Raw genomic sequence first — 25,272 nt, forward strand, 5'->3', positions numbered from 1 at the left:
CAGCAGTGGGCTCCAGGGGATGCTGTGATGCTGAGCCTCCCCAGGGGTTAGTGGTTAGTGGCCTCAGGAAGACAACAAATGGGAAGCAATTCCTTCGAGAAAACCAAACTCCCAACATTATCCACTCCAATTTTTTTTTCCATAGCAACATACTACATTGAACTTACACTTTTTAACTATAGACATTCATGCATTATCCTAATTATATACAAATATACATGCAGATGTGGATACAGGCACAATGTCATAGACTGTTCACCCCAAAATAAGGTCCCATTGAGGTATACGTTATGTTTCTCTATCTTTCTCCATCACCCACCAGGTACAACCATGTCCCTGAGCAAAGACAACCAACAAATGGATTTGTCTTTGCTCAAGGCTGAACTCATCCTGTCTTTCCTAACATATCTCTCATATGCACCACCGGAATCTCATCACCATCTGTGGTACACGGGTTCAGACTGGGAAGGGCTGGCTTGCTTAGTGGAACTCCGGTATTAACTAACCCTGTAGCCTTCGCTAAATGCAGATCCCACTGCTTGAAGGTCCTACCTCCCATTGCCTTCAATGTTGTTTTTAATAGTCCATTGCACTGCTCAACTTCCCCCGCAGCTGGTGCATGGTAAGGAATGTGGTATGCCCACTAAATACCATTTCCTCTTGACCAGGTGTTTATAAGGCTATTCTTGAAATGAGTACCATTGTCAGACTCAATTCTCAGGGGTGCCATCCTTCCGCAGGACCTGCTTCTCGTGGCCCACCATGGTGCTCCAGGCAGCAGTGTGAGGCACAGGGTAGATCTCCAACCACCCAATGGTGGCTTCCACCACTGTGCACATGTGGCCCTTGTCTTGGCAGGTTCGAGGCAGTGTGATGTAATTGATCTGCTAGGTCTCCCCATACTTGTATTGGACCACGACCCACCAAACCATAGGGGCTTCACCTGCTTGGCCTGTTTGATTGCAGCACACATTTCACAATCAGGGATAATGTGGGAGATGCTGTCCACAGTTAGATCCATCCCTCAGTCTCCCCTTATACGTGGCACCTCTGCCCTGATGGCCTGAGGCATCATGGACCCATTGAGCTAGGAACAACTCTCCCTTGTATTCCAAGAGCAGATCTAACTGAGACACCTCGATTTTTGCAGCCTGATCCACTTGTTCATTTTTGGTGGTCATTAGCCTGACTCTTGGGAACATGAGCATCCACATGACACACTTTCACAGGTAGCTTCTCTACTAAGGGGCAATGTCTTGCCATTCTTCAGCAGTCCAGACTGGTTTTTCCTCTATACTGCCATTTGGCCTTTTTCCACCTTGCCAACCACTCCCACAGACCATTTGCCACCACCCCACATTCAGTGTAGAAGTAAATCCTTAGCCATTTCACTTGTTCAGCAATGTCCAAGACCAACTGGATGACTTTGAGTTATGCAAACTGGCTTGACCTACCTTCTCCTTTGGTAGCTTCTGTAACTTGTCATGTGGGGCTCTATCTGGCTTTCCATTTTCAGTTCATTCCTACAATGTGACGGGAATCGTTAGTGAAAAGTGCGTAGCATGTTTCTTAGTTGGCAGCTGATTGTACGGTGGACTTCCCACAGCTCACATAACCTGTTCTTGCTCTTCATCTGTCAGAACAAAGTCCTCACCTTCAGGGCAATTTAAAATTATTTCCAAGATCCCAGTGTGATTTGGGTTTCCAATACAGGTGCGCCGTGTAATCAGGACAATCCACTTACTCCTTGTAGCATCAGTGGTGTGATGGGTAGAGGAAACCTTTCCTTTAAACATCCACCTCAGCACTGGCAGTCAGGGTGACAGGAGGAGTTGTGCCTCTGTGCCAGTCACATCTGAGACAGCTTGAACTCCTTCATAGGCTGCCAGGATCTCCCTTCTTTGGGTGTAGTTGGCTTTGGACCCTCTGTAACTTTGGCTCCAGAATCCCAGTGGCTGACCCAGAGTCTCACCAGACAACTTCTGCCAGAGACTCCAGGAAAGACTTTTGTTCCCAGCCGCAGAGTAGAGCACGTTCTTCACCTCTGGTCCTGTCCTGACTGAGCAAATGCCACCGCATGAGCAGTCCCCTGCTAGATCTGGACAAAGGCTTGTTGCTGTTCAAGGTCCCAGTAGAAATTGTTCTTCTTGCGGGTAACCAGGTAGAGAGGGCCCACAATCTGGCTGCACTCAGGAATGTGCATTCTCCAAAAAACTATGGTGCCTAGGAAAGCTTGCTTTTCCTTCTTGCTGGTGAGCGGAGACATCGCGGTGATCTTATTGATGACCTTGGTGGGTATCTGGCACCGTCCGTCTTGCCACTTCACTCCCAGGAACTGGATCCCTCAAGCAGATCCTTTGACCTTACCCTTTTGGATGACAAAACCAGCTTTCAGGAGAACCTGGATGATCTTTTCTCCTTTCTCAAAGACTTCTGCTCTCCTGTTCCTCCACATGATTATGTCATCGATGTACTGCAGATGTTCAGGAGTCTCATCCTTCTCCCGTGCAGCCTGGATCAGCCCATGGCAGATGGTGGGGCTGTTTCCACCACTAGGGCAGTCGGTTCCAGGTGTACTGCACGCCCCTCCAGGTGAGGGCAAACTGATGCCTGCATTCTGTTGTTAGAGGAATGGAGAAAAATTCATTAGAAATGTCATTAGTGGCACCACCTCGCTGCCTTGGATTCCAGCTCATAAAGGAGTTTCAACATGTTCCAGCACAGCAGCGGTCAGTGATGGTGTAACTTCATTCAAGCCACAATAGTTCACTGTCAATCTCCATTCTCTGTCAGACTCACGCACAGGCCAAATTGGGCCAAAGGCAAGTGGGCCTTGCCGAACACTCCTTGGCTCTCCAGCTCATGGATCATCTTGTAAATGAGGATCATGGCATCTCAATTTGTTTGGCACTGCTGGTGATGCACCATTGAGATGGCAATTAGTACTTGCTGTTCTTCTATCTTCAAAGTCCTAACCACAGAAGGATTTTCTGAGAATCCAGGAAAGGTATTTAGCTGCTCAATTCTTTCTGTCTCCACAGCAGCAATTCCAAAAGCCCATCAATGTCCTATTGGGTCTTTGAAGTATCTGTTCTTAAGATAGTCAATGCCCAGAATATATGGAGCATCTGGGCCAGTTACAATGGGGTGCTTCTGCCAGTCCTTCCCAGTCAAGCTCACTTAAGCTTCCAACACCCTCAGCTCTTGAGAACACCGTCACCCCAGAAATGGTGACCCCACACATCCTGGTGGCATTAACATACACTGAGCATCAGTGTCAACTAAAGCCTTGTGTAATTGTGGGTTTGACATCCCAGGCTATCGGATCCACATGGTCCAGTAGACATGGTTGTCCCCCGGTGCCCCTACCTGGTGAGAGGCAGGACCCCTCTAATACTAGTTCTTGTGAATACATATGGGAGGTACCTTCTAGTGGGTCAGATCCTTGCCCATGGGAAACTGGCACTGCACTCACTTTCACTGACTTCCCTTCTCCTTTCTCTTTCAGTTCTTGTATTCAGGCTGCCAGGACACAAGTAGGTTTCCAGTCCCACTGCCTCATGTCTTCTCTGTGGTTGAGTAGGAAATATCACAAGTCAGTTTGTGGGGGCATACCCACTCTCCCTGTCTGGGGGGCATCTGGCTCTGACTTCAAGGGCTCTGGTTTGCACTGGTACCACATCTGCTAAACATCTCTCCCTGAGTGTATTTCCTCTCAATACCCTTGGGCCTAACACTGGTCACCAATTAATGTCCTGGTTTAAAAGACGTGCCTGCCATGGAAGGCGGGAACCTTCCTGGAATAGAAAGATGGTCCCCCTCCCTCCAAATTACTATAATTTCAAAAATACAGGGTTCCGAGGAAAAAAATGGGAACAGGAATAACAGTTCTTTACTAGAAAATAAATATATAAAACAGAACAAACATAGATCAACAAAAAATCCAATGACCAATTTTCCCTTTGGTGTAGTTATGGCCACAAGTGGCAGGGGGCACTGTCGGGCAAGGCAGAGGGGCTGCGCTACTTCTGGACAGGGCTCCCTATCCTGTTATCTGAAAAAGGCTGGAAAGGGAAAGCTGACACAGTCACCTGTATCTATTAGGGGATGCATGAGATACTTATGGCACACATTATTTCCTATATCCCGGACCTTTTGTTATTGAAGCTTGTTAATAAAACACTTGGATTCTCCATTTTCACAGCATTTCAGTTTTGTGCACGTAGGGTAGTGTTAAAGACCCTCACTCTATACCAACACAGAACAAGCAAATGCCATTGCTTTCTAAATACTTTCCACTCTTATAAGAAAACAGAATAACAGCAAATATAAAAAATTACTTTCTCTTGAAAGTCATCAGATGTATTTTTCTTTCCTTATTAAAAAAAAAAGGGGGATTGTTCTCACATATGAAGCACAGCAACAGAATGATAGAGTATAACAGAAACACACAAAAATTGAAAAAACTTAATAACATGGTATAAAACCCAACAACCAAAGAGGCTGGAGAACCTAAAGCACAAGTTTTGCCTTTTACCAGAATGCTGGGGGCAAAAAAAAGCTCTTCATTAATATAAAACTTCTAAAACTTACATTTATAATTGTTACACTCACCATTTTTCTTCTGTGTATAACAAAATGCTATTAAGCATAGAATGACATTGTTTAACCTCATTGTGACAAATGAAAATATTCCAAATAAACAAAAATGCTGCATCCTGACACTTTAAAGACAATATGTTAAAATATATAGCATTCCTTTCTAGATGGCACGTCTCACCAAAGAATATTTGGTTGTAAATACATCTTTTTATTTTTACAGCTACCAGTGAGATGAAACTATACATTGAGAAAGTGACAAAAAGAAAAAAATAATTAATAAAATCATGCATTTAGTCAGATTTTCTTGCTTTTTAAATAAATTTATGTAAAATTGACACTCCTGATAATATTTTTTTTTTTTCAGAAAATAATTTCAGGGAGCTGAACCCAAAGGTTTTGCCAGTGAGCCATACGATGGAGAGACTAGCTACAACCAGGGAATATTTCTGCCCATTTCACTTTTAAAAGTCACTTGATTCTAAGGGGTTTTCCTCCTACTTCTGAAGGAGGACCAGCCTCTGCTGGAACACATATTCATATGATAGAGATCATGTTCATCTGTTTCACAAAGATGGTCTATTCATCTAAGGTTTGTGAAATCCCACTAACATTCAAGGAGCCTCTTTCTTACCTTTATCTGAGTGACATTTCCTTCAAGTTCTGTAGATGCCTGGAACTTCCACTTCTCCTTGCCCTCCGAAGCCCATGTACTCTGATCAGATGCTGCTGCTTTCTTCCACATTGCTACTCTCCCCTTGCTAGTTCCAGCTGCCAAGATACCTGCCATTCATAAACATTTCAGGCATTTCATCTTGGGCTTCAGAAAAACAAACCCACATCACACAGTATAACAGGCAGCGAAGTCTGGTTCTTGGCTGCTGAGAAGCCACTTTCCAGCAGCATTTCTCTCCTAATGGCAAACCAACATCCTAGTCCTATACAGGGTATCTTTTCTGGAGAAACAATTAGAGAAGTTCCATATGGCAAGGTGTATCTTCTAAGCTAACAGATGAAGTGATTTTTTTAAATGCATCAGACAATTACTCAATTTTAACCTTTTCATAAGAATACAGAATTATTGAATATCCTAAGCTGGAAGAGACCCCAAGGGTCATCCAGTCCAGCTCCCGGCCCTGCACAAGACAGTCCCAGGAATCCCAACATGTGTCTGAGATCTTTGTCAAAACACTTCTATACCTCTGGCAGCCTTGGGGTCATCCCCACTTCCCTGGGGAGCCTGTTCAGTGCCCAATCACCCTCTGGAGAAAGAAACTTTTCCTGATACCCAGTCTAACCCTCCCCTGGCTGGACACAGCTATGGCTTTTCCCTCGGGTCCTGTCACAACTCACAAATACCAGAGGTCAGATCTGCCCCTCATGGTAAAGCTGCCCTATGGATGTTCCCCCCTTCGTCTCAGAATCACAGAATGTGTAGGTTGGAAGAAACCTTCAAGATCATCGAGTCCAACCCAGCCCTAACACCTCAGCTAGGTCATGGTATCAAGTGCCACATCCAGTCTCCTTTTAAACACATCCAGGGATGGTGATTCCACCACCTCCCCGGGCAGACTATTCCAGTATTTAATCACTCTTTCTGTGGAAAAACTTCTTCCTAATATCCAACCTATATTTCCTTTGATTCAGCTTGAGGCTGTGTCCTGTCGTTCTGTCAGTTGCTGCCTGTAGAAAGAGACCAACCCCTCGCTGTGTACAACCACCCTTCAGGAAGTTATAGAGTGATAAGGTCACCTCTGAGTCTCCTTTTCTCCAGCCTAAACAACCCCAGCTCCCTCAGTCGTTCTTCATATGGCTTGTTTTCCAAGTCCTTCACCAACTTTGTTGCCTCCTCTGGACGTGCTCAAGGATCTCCATGTCCTTCCTAAACTGAGGGGCAAGAACTGGACACAGCACTGGAGGTGTGGCCTCACCAGTGCCGAGTACAGGGGAAGAATGACCTCCCTGCTCCTGCTGGCCACACCATTCCTGATCCAGGCCAGGAGCCATTGGCCCTCTTGGGCACCTGGGCACACTGCTGCCTCATGTTCAGCCGGCTGCTGACCAGAACCCCCAGGTCCCTTTCCTCCTGGGCACTGTCCAGCCACACCATCCCCAGCCTATAATGCTGCAGGGGGTTATTGTGGCCAAAGTGAAGGGCTCGACACTTGGACTCATTAAACTTCATTTTGTTGGACTCTGCCCATTGACCCAACCATTCCAGATCTCTCTGCAGAGCCATCCTGTCTTCCAAGCGGTCGACACACGCTCCCAGCTTAGTGTCATCTGCAAATTTACTAATGAAAGACTCAATACCCTCATCCATGTCATCAATGAAAATATTGACCAGAGCCGGCCCCAGCACAGACCCCTGAGGACCACCACTAGTGACTGGCTGCCAGCTGGATGCAGCACCATTCCCCACCACCCTCTGGGCCCGGCCATCCAGCCAGTTCCTAACCCAGCAAAGAGTGCTCCTGTCCAAGCCACGGGCTGCCAGCTTTTCCAGGAGTGTGCTGTGGGAGACAGTGTCAAAAGCCTTGCTAAAGTCCAAATAGACAACATCCACAGCCCTTCCTGCATCCACCAGGCGGGTCACCTGGTCATAAAAGGAGATCAGGTTGGTCAAACATGACCTACCTCTCCTAAACCCATGCTGGCTGGGCCCGAGACCCTGGCCATCCTGTAGGTGCTGCATGATGACACTCAGTATAGACTGTTCTCTTCTTCACCAGCATGAACAAACCAAGTGACCTCAGCCATTCCTCCTATGGCTTGTGTTTATTTTTAAATAGCTCGTTTTGTAGTCACTTTGGGCTACCAACCACTGAAAACCATTGCAGCAGACACCAGCTGTGCCTACCCTTGCAACCAAGGTGGAGCCAGGAGCAGCTCTGTAGAAAGAATCTGTTGTAAGGACCTGGCATATGTACAATACATGCCACTAAGCTCTATTTTGCATTAGCTGTAGTGCAGGCTTCTAGACTGAATGTCCAAAACATGTTGGAGTGCATTAGGTGTACTTCAGGGGTACCTGTGTCAAAGAGAATCCAGCTCGTGTGCCATGAGACAACTTGTTGGGGGTTAGGTTTGTTCCTTTTTTTTTTTTTACTCTAAAGAATTCTTTTCCCCATAGGTTACTAAAGAGACTAAGTCTTGGATGCTTAAGAGTACTTGACCAAAACAAAGAGGTGGCCAAAGTTTGGAGGGGGACATAACACAAGTTTTTAGGGTAGGTAAAGGACGGAGCTGGAGGCAGCTTCGCTCTTTGCTGCTTGCTGCAAGAGGAGTTCACTGTCACCGGAGGGGTTCACTCCTGGGAGGCCTGCCGTAATCTGCTCCCTTGCCCTGGAATTCTGAGCTTTCTCTGCCTGTCCTGCTGGAGCTGGGCCAGCCCTGTCCCGCCCTCGAAGCTTCTTCCGCACTGCCCCTTTTGCTACAGTGTGACCCTGCACCCCTTTGTCCTGCCCATGAGACATCAATTTTGAAGAATTAAGGACTTTAGTTAAACTAGATATTGCTGAGGTAAGATAGATAAACTCCCCTTTGTTAACAGAAGTCAGATTTAAGGAACTGATAAATCATGAGGCGTGTCAACTTATGTTTGTGTATTCTGACTCATCAATAGACTCCAAGAATACAAGAGAATCATAAATCAAATAGTCCTGAGAAAACAGGATTCAGTTGGCACACAACACTAAAAGGTTAAAAAGTCAAAGCGAAGAAGACTCACTTACTTCATCATTTTGAGACCCAACCCCATAAAAAGGACCACCAACTCATTTCAAAGAACAAACCACGCATGCTTAATAGCTTTTGGCTAATTACCATACGAAGCAGGGAATGGGATGTACCAGAGTTATGAATACACATTTGTGGTTTGGGTATTCAATACTCCCGTACATAAAAAGACCCTGTGATCTTCTGTGAGCGGCACGTGTATTTGGGAGCTATCCCGCATGCTGCCCAGCGTCGTAATTAAACATACACTTTCTAACTTTAAACTGTTAGAGAGTCTTTGTCTGTCATAGTTGGATAACGGCATTAGATCAATATTCATATTTTTTTAATAATTCACCCAGACATCCTGCCACTGCAGCCACCGGCCCGGGACTTTTCCACTGTTTCCAGCTTGGTGCTCTGAGGATCCTGCAGGGGCACCGAGACTAAACTGCCCTGGGTTTTTGTGAAGCAAAGCCCTCAAGGTTCTTAGTACAGTTTTGTTATTAATGCTGTAGCTGTTGTTTTTGTTAGCTTTGTTTTACATACTAATAAAGAATTGCTATCCCTATCCCCAAATCTTTGCCTAAGAGCCTCTAACTACAAATTTATAATTAGAAAAAAAGGGACAGGGCGAGTGGTTTACATTCTCCATTCCAAGGGAAACTCCAGCTTTCCCTGGTAGATACCTGTCTTCCCAAACCGGGACCCAACTCCATAGTGAGTCCAAGTGCAGTTGAGTATTGAATGATTTCCCTGCACCTTTCAAGGCACATTTGTGATCCAAACTAAGTCTTCAACATCACATATTACCACTGAGATCCTTGGTCACGAGACAAATGTACTGAAATTATTACAGGGCTTGGAAGGCTGAGGTTTGACAAGGTTTAGGACCAGAGATCACAGCTGCTATGTTGTTTCTCACCTTTAGCACTGCAGTAAGACACACAGTTAATACATTCTTCCCCCTCAAAGCCTAATTGCACATCTAGGGAGAGCACATAGTTCTCATCTCGATCCAAATCCCAGAACCTAAGGCACACAAAACAAGAATGTTAACAATGCTTTGCTTTCCAGGTGTCTTGCCAAACAGTCAACAGGATGCTGTACATGACATTAATTTACTATTTCCACAATACCTAGGTTATTCAGTTTTTAAAATTAAATTTTCAGCATCTGCCTCTAGAGTGTGAGTTTCTTAACAGTCTCCTCCCTTTTCCTTTGACTCTTTAATCTGCAGCACGTTTAGGGATATTAGCCTATGAAGAAAGAAGTCAGAAGCAAGCAAGTGCAGCTTTAAAAAAAAAAATAAAAAAGTGAGGGGTAGTTGCAATTTTCTTCCTCCCTAATTATGCTTCCTCCTCTATTTTAAGAATATTCCTGCGTTAGCCAGTAGTCCTTTGGATTCCAGATTTATTTTCTAGAACTAAATATTGCCATGAAACTACTCCTTCTTGATACTCAGTGTTTATTAACAAAAATTTAATTTTGTTAAAATAACAAAAGATTCTGTGTGACAGTAGCAGACAGAGACTCAATAAAGGGAAATACTGATATTAATGGAACACTCCCACCCTGCTAGGGTCCACTTTGGACCACCATGACCAAAAGGTTAGAGGAACATGTAGAGCAGGACATAGTAAAGACAAGGAAGAAAAGATGGCCAAAAAGGTAAAACTACAGAACACAGTAACATAACAGCATGGCAAAGCAACATACTTTAAAGGATTAGGGACAGAAGTAATTTAAATACTTGTCTTATATTGCAGTAAAGGAAACATCCTGAAAGGAAGCACTTTTTTCTGGTTGCTGATGCTACGAGTATCCTAAGGATCAGACAGTAACATTGGCAAGAAGAGCAAAGCGGTTTTATTTTCATGCAAAACCCCCAGCAGGATTTATTTTCAGAAGAAATCAGTAATAGCACTCAAGGAAGGAACAGAGTATGTTGCACTGCCTGACAAAATAAAATACCTAGAAAGAAAGCAAACCGTACCAAATTAGTTTCTGTCCTTGAGAAATTTTTTTTTTCATTTCTCTACCTGTTTTGGCAAACAAAATTAGGAAATGTGGGGAATTTTTTCATTATTGCTTAAAAACCCCCAACCAACATTTCAGCAAAATATTCAGTTCATTACAGACTGTAACTTTTAGCTGGCCCTTCTTGGGGCAGCAGGAACAGCTTTCATTCTTACCTGATGACTGTCTCACCTAGTGCTGTAACAACCAGACTATCGTCTATTAAAATTATGTCTGCAGAATGACCAGTCTTCCCACTCAACTTCACCTGTTAACCATAAGCAAATAAATATATTTACAGAAGGTGTGAGGAGCACACTGAATGACACTAAGCATCTGAACTGCACAACTTGGCTAAAAAGTAAAAAATATGAAAATAACTAGACCTAACTGTCAATTGACAGACATATTGAGACAGTGAATTCGGACAATGATCACCATAAAATGCATCAAGACTGCATGCATAAATTTCATAAAACAAACCTTGTAGTGGGTTAATTAAGTAAATAAGGAGCAGCATTTTACTCTTGTATTAGGTCTTTTCCTAAAATTTAATAAAGATTCCTTTAAAATGTGAAATTTCAGATCTTACTTTTAGTCAAACATAAGTAATGATCAATAAGAAGTGGACACTCCTGTAATACACAAGTGTCTAATCTTTTTCTGTCTTGAATAAAAAGAAAAAACATCTTAGGAAAGTGAAGGTTTGGGGCCTACCCACAAGCAGCATTTTGTAATAGCACAGGGCAGGGTATGAGACATTTCCTCTTTAATTTCCAGAGATCCTCTGTTAGTCTTTCCACTGAGGAGACATGTTGCAGCAGCTCTCTTGTTAGAGACACAGACTTCTCGTTTATCACAGCATGAAAAGGGTCCTGGTTTATTCCTCTTTATAGCTTAATCATCCTGACTCCAACTATTCACTGATTCCAGCTGCAGCAAGCTCCCGCTGTAGATTTCTCTTGCAGCCTCTGACTGGTGGTTATTTCCTGCTAAACTATGACTGCAGGTATCAGTTTGCAGACTCTGAGTGCAGGCTTTTACGCAGCTAGACTATGACTGCAGGTTCCAGTAACAGGCTCTTACTGCAGACACAGACTGACCTCACAGCTGTGATTCGCTTCCCCAGGATCCTCCTCCTTCTCCTTCATGATCCTCCCCTCAGCACCTAACCCACTTCCTTTTATCACACTTATCATTATTCGATATAGCTATGACTCATGAGGAGCAAGGCTGTATTGGGGAATTAACACAGCTGTTACTTATCAGAGGTGAGGTCACCTGTATTCCCTTCTCCTACAGAGATACAGGCCTGTGATGGGGTGGAGACAGTTTCTTCATGTATCTGAGGTTTGGTAACCAAATAGTCCATGTTTTGTTCTCCTTCCTTCCATGGCATCACTCCCAGTGAGTTGGCATATGACACCAGCATGCTCTGTAGGAATTTCCGCCATGTTTTGCATACACTGGATGTTGTCTAGATTAGCAGGAAATTGCTCATTATTTGAAAATACTATCTCCAGCACCACTAATTCTCTCAGGTACCAGATACCTTGCTCCATGGTGTTCCACTTGTCTCAGTGCACTAAAAGGTCATCTTTCCAAGGAAACCTTCCCCTCACATTTGACAGGGAGTTGCGTCCAGAGGCTGAGAGTTTCTGGTCTTTTCCTGATCCCCTGGTCAATACTTGGATCCCAGGACATGGATCCCAATTGCAAAGTGTCATTACCATTTAATTTCATAGTGAGCCATGACAGCCCAGCATCAGAGCACCCATGTCACCAGGGCCTCACCTGACCGGAGGCTGAAATCTTTTCTCATGTCTTGCAGCTCATTCGGATAGGGTTCGGCTGATTATCTCTGGCCCTGCTGCTTCCTCCTGTTGTGAGCACCCTGCTTCCTCTTCAGCACTCCCTACATGAACTGATTTGGTCTTTGATTTCTTCTTCTGAATACAGGCAACTGCTCTTAGCACAGGTTGTTCTTGTGGGTAAGCTGCAGTTTGAATGGCCCTGGTGCCTGCTGCTTTGCTTTCCTCCTCCTCCCTCTGATGGTGCTGTATAGAAACAAGCAGTGTCCAAGAAATAGTAGCCAGGGTACAGCACATTCCGTAACTTTGCACCTCTCTGGAACTGCCAAGCAATTTTCTTTCAAACATCTCATCAGGGCCCTGCAGTTGTTCAGGGGTGAACTTCCAAACCAGGAGTAGAGTACTCCTTCAAAAGCTGGCCCATTTTCTCCCACATGCCACACCACTAATGACTATCCATCCTGGGACACATCTCTGAACAACTTCCCTAGAAATCTCTGTCCTGAATCTTAACATGGTGTACCCTGGACAAAGGAGACATGGTAGACCTATGAATGAGGGAATGCTTCCCTTAATGACCAAAGAGAATTCAAAATTCTCAAAAGCTATTGTAGCAGACCTGAAGGAGAAGAGGATAAAAGGCTGGGAAAAATCATCCTTTCCTCTTACCCCCACAGGCTGGGTATGATCATTAATGAATACTCAGAGGTAGGAGCCAAGGCCAGGACAGGAGAACACTGAATACACATCAGAAAGGACCCCCATTGCCTTTGATGTTATCACGCCATAAATTGTTATCACAGAGTTCAGCAATCTTGATCTTTGTCCCTGCTTTGAAACAGAACACTGTGGTGGATACATAGCGCATTTACGGTAGCATATACAGGGTTAGGTATCACACTCACATGAACAGACCAAGAATTGGCACCAGAGAGTTCTCTACCTGAAACACAAATGCTTAGATCAAAGTTATCTCAATCCACTTGAGCCTTACCTTGGGCACCAATTAAATGTGGTGATTTAATACCAGCAAAAAATTAAATACCAAATAAATCATGGCCCTTCTCCTGCCCCTTCCAGTAAGAGAGGGACACAGGCAGAGACTATGGATTGAGATGATTTACTGAAAGCAAAATTCAATGGAATAAGAAACACAAAGTAACAACAGCAATATGAATTTTAAAAATTATCCAAAACCGAAAGGTGTTTTAGCCACAAAAAATTAGTTTTACGTGGCTGCTGAGAGCAAAACCAAAATGGTAGATGCTCCCCATAGGTTGCATCTACTTGCCTTCCCCAGGCTCCTGCACGCCATCGCAAACAAAGGCATATGGAGAGAGGCTTCCTGCCCCCCAGGGCAAGACAACAAAAAACAATGGCAAACAGCCCCCCTGAAAGCTGGGTCATTCAAGAGATTGCACTGCAGCCCCGCTGGGCTCAGTTCCACACAAGTGCCTTCACCATCGCTTCTACCACTCCACCATACTGGGGGTTGATCGTAGAGGTCACTGCCACTTCCCTGCAATTCTGCTGCACACCTTCTGGCCTGGCTTAGCTGGAATGGGCTTGACTGGACTGGGGGCCTCCCCTGCCACCTGCCTCCAGCCTCCCTGCTGGTGCTGCCATTCAGCACACATCACTTCTGTATTCCACCGCTTTCCTTTCAGCACCGTGTCCCATAGCTGCGTCTCAGAGAAAACGGGAGAGGGTGGATGGCAGGGGCAGAAGGTAGAGTCTGCAGTGCTGATGCTGACAACCTTCCCATGAGGGAGAGCAAGGCAGAATGGTGCCCACTTCTGGGGTGTGTGCATTTTCTCCCCGAAACCAGTGATGATATAGATGATACAGAATAACTTAGCTGCACATACATGGTGCTAAGCGCTGCACCTACATGGTGCTAAGCACTGCCCACCTCTGCAACCGGGACAACTGCAATTTCCAATTTTTTCTCTAATTCACCAAGAAACTGAAAGTAAGTATCAAAAAATTATGATAGGGTCAAAATGAAAAAAAACTATGAAAATCAGGAAGACAAGATGAAAACCATCTTTCCAAGTTCAGTAAGACATCACTCTATTCCACTTTTAGATGAGCTATTGTTGCTTCTTCATCAACATATTACCTGAGAAACAAATATCAGAGTTGATTAATTTGAAAGCAAAATAATGAAAATCCAAAAAAACAAAACAAAAAAATACTTATAAAGAATAAATACTGCAACTTTACTATGTAGTATGACTCTCACCTTCATGAGCTCTTCTGCCTCTCCCTCGGGAGAAACGGCATGTAAGGACAACTGCAGATTCTCTGTTATTACAAGTAAAACATCTCTTTCCTCTAGCAACAGGAGCTTTTGGACCAGACTGTCTGTGGACAGTACCTGCCTTGTCTTCCCTTTCTCATTCACACAGTGCACAGAACCTGTAGCACAAATAAACAAGGCGCAGATTTTAGTCGACAGCTTTTAGCCACAAAAGCCAAAGTTGATGCTTTCTACCTTAATAAAACATTCCCCATGTGCTGAAAAGGTAAAAATAACAAAAATTCTTTCATTTTCTAGTTTGGCTCAAGGTAGTGACCATGACAGCTGACCAGAGCAATAAACCAAAGCATATTTTTTTCCCCATTTAGAAAATCCAAAGGGGAATACTTTAACTAATTTTAAACTGGAAGTAAACTTTCTGTATGAATGACAGCTTCACTCATTTGTAAGACTGAAATCTTCAGTCTTATAAAAAAATCTGTGAAAAAAGAATGACAGCTAAGAATTCATTCAATTTACAGCAGAGTTTATATGACAGAAAACTGTGGACCTGAAGTTCTTCATTGTTTAGGAAACACTGCACCACACACCAAATTCAGCTTTAATCCATAATTTGACTGGCAAATGGGGCAGTTTTTCTAAAAACACTGACAACAGCAACTAATGCACCTATCAACATTGTAAAAGCCATCATAATGTCATCAAGTTGTACTACTCTATAAATCATAGAGTCTCAGAATCATTAAGCTTGGAAACACCTCCAAAATCTTCAAGTCCAACCTCTGATCAAGTACCACCACACCCACTAAACCGCATCATGAAGCATCACATATAGCCATTTTTGAACACTTCCTAGGATGACGGTTCCACCACTGCCCTGGGCAGCCCATTCCAGTGTTTAACAACTCTTCCTGGGAAGAAATTCCTCCTGATGTCCAGTCTGCCCTCCCCTGGGGAGAAGCAAAGTGTTGACAGCTTGTTTGACCAATTAGAGAGTTAGAAACACCCGTGGACTACACAGGTTAAAAATCAGAGAATCTCGGGAATTTCCCTCTTCGCTGTCCAGCCTGCCAGCACGTAACCGGCCTGGCCTGCTCTGTTCAGTGGGCAGGTGGGCCAGGCCCCCACCGCTCCACCTGGTCTGGCCCCCGGGCCCCAGCAGCTGCCGGCGGGGTAAGGGAAGGCCGCAGCTATTAACATCAGCCAACCTTAAAGACTGCCCCACCACCTGCCGGGCCAAGGGAGATGTTCCTGAGCCCCAGGAGCAGCTCCGAGCCCACCCCAGTGTTACTGAGGGGTGGGGAGGAGGCATCCAACAGCCTTACCTACTGAGATCTTGGCCAGCTGTTTCTGAGCCTCCTCCCATCAGCTCGGCTTTGCAATCTAACACCCTGAGCCACAGCCTAAGAGGGAGAGACCTGGGCAAGAATTAAACTCTTTCACTGCACATATGAAGCTTGCAAAGCATTGACTTTTCTCTGAGTGAGAGAACAGCCAGACTAAGAGACATGTAAAGAGACACTATGAAGATATCAGGGTCAGTTAAGGAAGAGTTGCATCTTAGATGAGGAGATGGAGAAGATGTCTTGGTTTTAGGGCTGAAAGTCTTTTGTGAACCATGGTTAACAGATTGTAATATGCTAGAATATCCCCTTAAACTGTGAAAAAATATGCATTGGGGAGATGATGAGAGTGTGGAGATTGTCAGTTTGAGCAAAGGTATTTGTGATGGACTAAGTAAATATTGAAATAGCTGTGATCTAATGGAGAATTTTGAACAGATGAAGATAAAGATATGAAGCCCTCTGCCCCCCAGGAAAAACAAAGACCTCTGTTTCTTCAGATGGAGATGATTTTAGAGATAGTGAAGAAAACCCTTTGCTTTTGGAACCATTCATCTTTAAAATGATACCTCAATGGCCCATATGCAGCTGCAGGAAAGGCAGCATAATATGGGAGGAATTCCACAACTGCAGATTTTCCTGGGCGGCTGCTTCTCACAAGAGTTAAGAGCCACAAGCAGACTGTTCTTTCTTCTGGAAAGTTACCATAACAGACCAAAAGAGACTTCCCTCTCTAAATGAACCGATGAAAGACTATTTTATAAGTGGTAAACTGACCTAGAGTTCCAAGTTTTGTCTTTATATGTTGTCTGTGAGAAAGAAAAGAAGCTGTTGGGGAAGAAGAAAGTGTTTTGAAGGTTTCATTCTGATTATTAAATTTTTTTTCTCTTACAGTTTTGTTAATAAACCTGTCTTTATACCTTTTAAGTTCTGAGCCTGCTTTGCTTTTCTCTTAATCCTATCTCACAGCAGAAAAAGAGTAAATGATTTTAGAAGACAGTCAAACCACTACACTAATTTTGGGAAACAGAAATTGGTGAACGTGAAACCACTACGCCCATATTGTGGGATCAGCCCAGCACACAGGGAGTTTCTGGGTGCCAGCACATGCAGCTGGGGCATGTCCAGCTCTCACACACCAGCACCCCCAAGCTCTTCTCAAGACATTTGGGAGTTACAGCAGATCACTGACTACACTAAGAACTGAGTCCAAAATATGTATGTCCAAACCTATCGTTATGATTTGGGACGGCTCAAATAACAACACGTAGAACTCTGGTTCTTCGGAGGGCTTATAGCAAAAGTTTATTGAAAGACAGACTCTTTTATACAGTGTTTCAGTACAATCAATATGATCAGTCATTCAGAGCATCACCTCCGGACAGTTTCTTACAAGTAAACAACAGTTAGAAAATCATCAGCTGCTAACACTTTTCCACCTTAACAGTTCCTCACCTTCCAAGGATTGTTTTGATTCCTCCTTACAATTTCCCAGACCAGTGTAAGAGAGCTCTGTACTTGGCTTTCCCACAGGCCCAAGCTACTGTCTGAAGTCTAGAAATCCATGTTCTGACCACTGCCAGTTCCCACATAAACCATTCCAAGCAATGAGGCTGCGCACAAGGAACAGTCAGTATCATTTGATTGAAATTTGAGAAGTATGACAAGGAGGCTGTCTTGGGGTGACTTTATGATACTGTATCCCTTATCATCTGCTTTATGCCCAGACACTGGTCCTGTAACTTTAAGCTAGGTCTGGGAGAGGGGGGGAAGCCAGGGGAATTCTTTCAGCAGTTTGTGTGCAAACACATATACTCCCCCAAGCCTTTTTCAGGAGAGAGAAGGAAAGTTAAATTCTTTTGCTTTTAGCTAGCTTCTTTTTGTTAGCTGAGGCAAGAAGTTTTTCCCAAGAGTGTGGTTTCTTTTTCTAGAACTGTTCAGCTTTGCTCCAGTCTGAAAAAAACAGACCATCACCAGGAGCCCCACACTGTGGCCAAGATGGGGGAGGCTGCAGGGACATCACATCCCAGCTCTGGACCTCTGGAGAAGCCAAGCAGGACTCTAAAGTCCAACAGCTTTCTCTGCAGCGAGAAGGTTTTAATATCTAACATTCATTCTTGTTCCCATGCCTGCGTGCACTCTGTGTGTTAAATAAACAGTTTTTTCCACTTTCCTTCAAGAAGTTCCTTTTGTTTGATGGGGGGAGGGCATGCTGCAAACATGCCTTTTTTTCAAAGGAGATGCCCCTTTCAAGACATTTCCTCCTAACTTGTCTCAAACCGAGACAGAGGCCCAGGCCAAGGACAGCACCCACACAACACAGAGCCTGTCCCTAGATGAGGCTCTGCACCACCAAAACAGTGGTTTTGAATGTGAGGACAGAATGAGCACAGCTTCTCAAAGCTTTTCTCCTTGTACCTTTATGAAGCACCCTGTGTCCATTTTCTATTTAAATGGTACCTTTCTAGTAAAGAGGGCTGTATTCACACATTAAAAGAAGGTACAGTCTACTGCTCTGCAGATGATCCCTGCAGCTGGCCCATGCCACTTCTGCAAGCTGTACTGGTGTAAACAAGGGGTGTCAGTTTTGGTAGAACACTGAATCAAATTGCAACGGAACTCCAGAACCAGCATAACTGAAATGTTTTCAGAGCAGCTAACACTTGAATCAAGAGGATTACTTGAATCACCTACCAGAAACACCCATTATGCAACTTCTCACGCACATTCTGGCTCCAGTTCAGAGAGAGCAAGTTACACCAGAAAAGAATTGGGGTGGGAAGAAAATTAGCTTAGAGCAAACTAGTACCCAGAAGACTAAAAGGGACAGGAAAAGATAGGGAAGAGTAAAAGGCAAGGAAGAGGAAAATGCAGAGAAGAACCTATATTAGGGAGAAAACTAACAAAACAGATTCTCAGACTTTTTTTGTTCCATAAGACTGAAGCACCATTTCAAAGCATGAGAAAAAAGTGAAAAGCAAATTCAGAATTTAAGAGGTATGTTTTATCAGAATTTGCCTATTTATAGAAAGAAGAACCCACAACAAATGCATTGTTTTGAAGCTTTGCACAAAAGCTATTATCATCTACACACGTGTGTTAGAGATTGTTTTCCTCATACTCACTTCTTCAGGCCTGACTAACCCAGTACCTCTGATGTCCTTGCGAACAAGACCACCCTGAAGGTGATAAGATTTCATTAATTTTATTCATTTCTTACCAAACATTCTACAACTCCTATGAATACTCTACCCCACTGCGTATATGAATATGAGGGATATATAAATATACCCCACACGTCAGATATATGAAACAAGACTGTCATGCACTGAGCTATTTTGACGCACTAAGGAAACAACTTCCCAGACAAATGGAGAAGTGGTTTTGCTCTTACCATCTGTCAAAGTGATAAAGAAGGAGAGTCCTTCCTGGACTGCCGTTTTCAGAGGTGGTCCTATTCCAGCTTTCTTCCAGTTAAACATATCCAAGGCTTTTTCATCCCCACCCACAGCTGCTTTTGCCAGCTGTACAAAGTCCCTGCAAAGAGAGATATTTCATTCCCAATTCTTTTCATAACAGAGTAGTTTCAGTCTCAAAGAATGGAGGAGTAGTTAATAAAGCATCTGTATTTATCTATGAAGAGAATAAAGATGTTTCATACACTGATTGAAAAAAGGACAAACTCAAAGAGATACAAAACGAAATTTCAATATTAGTTTTTATTTGCATTGTTTCACATTTTTTTTCAAAATGCATCACTATTTTTTAAATGCATCATTTATTTTTTTTTCACAGAGATGTGAAACAGAAAAGCCCAGACGATGAAAACAGAAAAGCCCAGACAAGGAAAACTCTTCTTTTTTACTACAGCTGCTTCCTATTTCTTGCTTGGACAGGAAAGAGAGAATGTTTAAGAACTGACTTTTAATTTAATTGTTTTTGACAATAATAAAATTATAATTGTGTTCCCGGTGTGTTTATGGCTTTCCACAATCAGCAATATTGCTAATTAGAAGAACTAAGACAGAAGAGTCAATAGCACCAGACAGAAGATGTGGAGAAGAGAAAGGAATCAGTTGCTGCACACAGGACACAGAGCCAGCTACCAGAGTGGAAGAAGGGCTTGGAAATATAGGGCACTGAGGAGAAGAACATTTTTTAATAGACTTAAAAATAGTACATTTGTGGGTAGGACTTTTGTCCTGTAGAACAAGACAAAGACCTGCAGAGCTCTGACAAGGCCAATACTCACTCGCCAGGAGGGGGTGGCCAAAACACACAGTGACACAAGCATTTCCCATACTCCTGCTTAATCAGGGCAGGGCCCTGGACTCTGCCTCGATGGTCCATCTTCCAAAGAAACAAGACACCGTGCTAGAAAAAGACAAGTTAATTCATTACCCTTTGCACACAGATGAGAATCCAGACTCCAGCTACTCACTGCACATAAAAATAAATATTTTATTGACAGCAACACCCTTGCTTTTGTTTAGCTGACACATACAATTACTCCCACTTTAAACTAAGCCACAGGGAATCAAAGTTATCTTTAACATTATATCATTTGCTTACTTAAAATCAAACTATCTAAAAAAAGCTGGTTGGTCCTATCCATTTTTAGTTAAATCACACTGCCAGAGTAATTAAATGGAACAGTCTTGGTTTTCTTCTGCAAGTAGCAGATATAAATATTTGTCTTGATAATGTCCTTTCCATGTTTTTTTTCTTGCAAGTAGTCTGATAGCTTATCTTTTAGCAATTGAAATAAAGGATAGCAGAGCACACGCATCCCTCAGTAAGCGCACGTAAAACTGATGTAGATGAACATGGCTATATGATTAGACACAGAAAGACTAAGGGCAGAATTTCTGAAGCTTTCTCCTCTTTCAGAGCAGATATTCAAGAAGTTACTTTTAGAAAAATAATCAAGTAACTAGAATAATCACAGATGCTAAAGAAAGGAAGTTTGGTTAGCTAATGAACTCAACAGTGGTCAACACAGGCCAGCCCTCAAGCCTGGCACAGGTTCTGACATAACTCACACCCTGAAGTGCCAGCTCAGAAGCAACAAACCCCTGGTGACTGTTAAGAATGGAGACAAATTCCAACAAATTGACTTACACTACATCCTTGTAGCTGGAATGCTAAGATAATTATTTATTGTTGTATACAGTGCTAATGAAACCAAATTGCATTTGGGAAACTTCCATGTAAGCACTACATGAAAAAACCCAGCAACAATTTTCAATATCAAGTTCAATCTCATTTTATTCATTAAGATAGATAACAATAAAGCAGCATTAGAATTTGCTCTGTTTTTATTTATTGTTTTCAATGAAGTATCATCCTTCTCTTAGAAGTGAAAAACTGGTAGCAGGGTCATTTATTCTTCACAACTCTAACTAGAAGTCACACAAGATGCATCTGAGGCCTTCCACTTTCTTTCTTTTTTTCCCCAAGATTCAAAGTTCTAACTTCTTTTCAACAGTAAGATGGCACTAGTTATACCATCCAAAATTTTTAATTAAGTGCAATGTACCTTTCAGCTTAAAGAATGCCACTCAGCTGTGCAACTGTGACAGTGCTCTACTCCCGTCCCAAGAGGACACCCGCAGTTCATAAAATGTCAGCTAATTACCTCTGAAAATCACAGGATCCTATGAACTTATTGGTTTCTCCTCTCACTCTTCCATCAGCTTTATGTCACCAATTTCCAAGTATCCCAACTAAAACCACCTGCAGCATTTATAAGCTGGAGGAAAAGCCTGCACCTTTCTAAAGCTGCCGACCTTCCTTCCATCTCCTTCTAGATATTCCAGCCCGTATCCATATAACCTATTTGCAGTCTCAATTCCTAGTTTGGAACACATGAGATTGGAAACAAAAAAGGCTCACTACCTCTCCTAAGTGTCACTGGAAAGGATGCAGAAGTTGTCTGTTTTCAAATTATATTTTTAAAAGACACAGGACATTGACCTTATGATCTATCTAAATGTCCTTTCCAAATGGAGATATTCTCTGATTCTATCCTGTAACTTCTCAATCATTTTTAAAAACCCAAAGCTTTAGTTCCTTAGTATGAAAGCTATTTGCCTTACAAATAGGCTTTCATTATAAGAAAGCACCTAGATCCTCTCTGTGATCAAAACGTGGAAATTATGCATATTATTTTTACTTAAAACAAATCTGCCTCAAAGAGGGAGAGTCTGATGGTGCTGCAGTGGAACCCACAAACATTATAACTGTCCAGGTTCCAGGTGAACCACAAGGGCAGTCACAGCCAGCAGCAGTCTGTGGAAACGAAGAAGTCTAAGATGAAATCAGAGCACCTAGTTATTAAGAAAAGAAGGCCCTCACAACCCACAGGGGAGCCAGAGGTTGAGATCATCACCAAGTCCCTGACGTATGAAAGTCTCCATAATTTGCAAAAAGATACTGTACAACAGGGGTGTGAGGCTTATACAGCCTGGTTACTTAAGGTCTGGGACCTTATAGGTACAGGTGTGCAACTCGATAGTAGCAAGGCAAGGAATTTGGGACCCTTGACCCAAGACGCAGGTGTGACTCAGTTACTTGTAAGAGAGCCAGGGCCCCTTTCCCTCTGGGAGCAGCGTAAGGGAGAGGTTTGTTCACAGAGAGAGAATGCAAGAGTACGATCATGGAATGCACTGGAAGACCCTTGAGGAGGGGATCCAAAACCTGAGAGAAGTGGCAGTATTGGAGGTATTCTTTGGGAGGGGCGTACAGCATGATAATAACCCCGACAAGGGTCAGGTGCACAGGGCAAATGTTGTGGAACCTGGCAACACTAGGGCCATCTCAATACGCCACATTCATTGCAACAATTAATGCTGATAACAACTGAGAGACAGTGGGTTCTATCACCAACAAGAGCAGCAAATTGTAAAATTTTAATTGTAAAAATTACAAGATATGATCACGGCTCAATGCAGTCTCATGTAATTAAGAGCCTCCAAAAGGAGATGAAGGAGATGAGGGAAGAGGTGAGGAGGAATAGTTCCCATACGGCACTAGTGCAAGTCACAGGCCCCAAAGTCAGAATCCAATGTTCCCCAGCTAGAGAGAGAGGGTACAACCCAAGAGCTGACCTATGGTTCTTTCTGTGTGACCATGGGGAAGACATGGGAAGGTGGGACGGGAAACCCACTTCTGTCCTGGCAGCATGGGTGCATCAACTCAAGGAAGGAAACATTAACCGAGAGAGTTCCAGTAAAGTGAAGGTAGCCTCAGCCTCCCATGACTCAGCTGCCAGGTATTATAGAAGCGAGGATGATCTGTCAGATCCCCTTCAAGGAACCTCTAGCATGTATGTCCAGGAAGGAAATGATAATCAGGGCTAGAGGGGCCCTGCCTCTAGCCAGTAAGAGACATGGGAAAATCAGATCTTTTAGATGGTTTAAATCTGATGGCCTGGCACATCAGAGCCACATCAGAGCCACAAAAATATGAAGCATTCGTTAATACTAGTGTTCAGGGTACCCTAATGCCATCGGGACATGTAGGGGCAGAACCTGTGTTCATTATGGGGGTGACAGGGGGAACACAGCAATTGACCTTGTTGGAAGCCAAGGTGAGCAGGAAAGAGTGGCAGAAACATCCAATTGTGACCAGCCCACAGGCCCCATGTATTCTGGGCATAGACTTCCTCCAGAACGCCTGTAACAAAGACCCAAAGGAGCCCAAAAGGTGGGCTTTTAAAATAGCAGCTGTAGAGGCAGAGAGCATTAAGCAATTGAACACCTTGCCTGGACTATCTGAAAACCCATCTACAGTAGGACTCCTGAAGGTGGAAGAGCAACAAATACCAATTGCCACCTCAACAGTGCACCACCAGCAATACTGGACGAATCGAGATGCCATGATCCCCATCCACAAGATGATCTGAGAGCTGGAGAGCCAAGGGGTGGTCAGCAAAACCCACTCACCCTTCAACAGCCCCATTTGGCCTGTGCACAAGTCTAACAGAGAATAGAGATTGACTTTGAACTATCATAGCTTGAACCAAGTGACTCCACCACTAAGCGCTGCTGCGCTGGACATGCTGAAACTCCAGTATGAGCTGGAGTCCAAGGCAGCAAAGTGGTATGCCACTCTTGACATTGCTAACGCATTTTTCTCCATTCCTCTGACAACAGAATGCAGGCATCAGTTTGCCCTCACCTGGAGGGGCGTGCAGTACACCTGGAACCGACTGCCCCAGGGGTGGAAACAGCCCCACCATCTGCCATGGGCTGATCCAGGCTGCACGGGAGAAGGGTGAGGCTCCTGAACATCTGCAGTACATCGATGACATAATCATGTGGAGGAACAAGACAGCAGAAGTCTTTGAGAAAGGAGAAAAGATCATCCAGATTCTCCTGAAAGCTGGTTTTGTCATCCAAAAGGGTAAGGTTAAAGGATCTGCTTGAGGGATCCAGTTCCTGGGAGTGAAGTGGCAAGACGGACGGTGCCAGATACCCACCAAGGTCATCAATAAGATCACCGCGATGTCTCCGCTCACCAGCAAGAAGGAAAAGCAAGCTTTCCTAGGCACCATAGTTTTTTGGAGAATGCACATTCCTGAGTGCAGCCAGATTGTGGGCCCTCTCTACCTGGTTACCCGCAAGAAGAACAATTTCCACTGGGACCTTGAACAGCAACAAGCCTTTGTCCAGATCTAGCAGGGGACTGCTCATGCGGTGGCATTTGCTCAGTCAGGACAGGACCAGAGGTGAAGAACGTGCTCTACTCTGCGGCTGGGAACAAAAGTCTTTCCTGGAGTCTCTGGCAGAAGTTGTCTGGTGAGACTCTGGGTCAGCCACTGGGATTCTGGAGCCAAAGTTACAGAGGGTCCAAAGCCAACTACAGAGAGTGGAAATCTTGGCCACCTATGAAGGAGTTCAAGCTGTCTCAGATGTGATTGCAACAGCACAACCCCTCCTGGCACCCTGACTACCAGTGCTAGAGCAGATGTTCAAAGGAAACATTCCCTCTACCCACCACCAATGCCAAACAGAGCAAATGGATTACCCTCATCACACAGTGTGCCCCAGGATTTTAGAAATAATTTCAAACTAGCCAGAAAGTGAAAACTTTGGTCTCGCTGACAAAGAGGAGCAGGAACAAGTGACAAGGGCTGAAGAAGCTCCTCTGCACAACCACGCTGCCAGCAGAAGACACACACTACGTTCTTTTCACTGACCATTCCTGTGGCATCGTAGAGATGAACCAGAAGTAGAAAGCAGCTTTATGGAGCCCCACACAACAGGTCGCACAAGCTACTGAAGGAGAAGGTAGATCAGGTCCATGTGCTGAACTCAAAGCCATTCAGCTGGCCCTGGACATTGCTGAAAGAGAGAAGTGGCATTCTATCTCTACACTGATTCATGGATGGTAGCCAATTCTCTATAGAGCTGGCGAGAAAGGTAGAAAAAACCTAACTAGCAGGGTAGGAGAAAATCAATCTAGGCTGCTGCTGAGTAGAAAAACATTGCCACTCAGGTAGAGAAGCTACCTGTAA

General features: G+C 43.9%; 1 protein-coding gene across 2 annotated transcripts in view; it reads right to left on the reverse strand.

The window, feature by feature from the left end:
* Nucleotides 1–25,272, reverse strand: part of IFT140 (intraflagellar transport 140) — a 95,091-nt gene that overhangs the window by 58,401 nt on the left and 11,418 nt on the right. For both annotated transcript variants that reach the window (XM_066198054.1, XM_066198055.1), the window contains exons 4-9: nt 20,005–20,126; nt 19,147–19,289; nt 14,392–14,567; nt 10,512–10,603; nt 9,242–9,348; nt 5,234–5,382 (exon numbers count right to left, since the gene is read on the reverse strand). In XM_066198054.1, the coding sequence (XP_066054151.1) occupies nt 5,234–5,382; nt 9,242–9,348; nt 10,512–10,603; nt 14,392–14,567; nt 19,147–19,289; nt 20,005–20,126 (789 nt within the window). The remainder of the gene's footprint in view (nt 1–5,233; nt 5,383–9,241; nt 9,349–10,511; nt 10,604–14,391; nt 14,568–19,146; nt 19,290–20,004; nt 20,127–25,272) is intronic.

Source organism: Chamaea fasciata, unplaced genomic scaffold, assembly GCF_029207755.1.
Source record: "Chamaea fasciata isolate MVZ Bird 193981 ecotype frontalis unplaced genomic scaffold, bChaFas1.0.hap1 SCAF_16, whole genome shotgun sequence".
Classification (NCBI taxonomy): domain Eukaryota; kingdom Metazoa; phylum Chordata; class Aves; order Passeriformes; family Sylviidae; genus Chamaea; species Chamaea fasciata.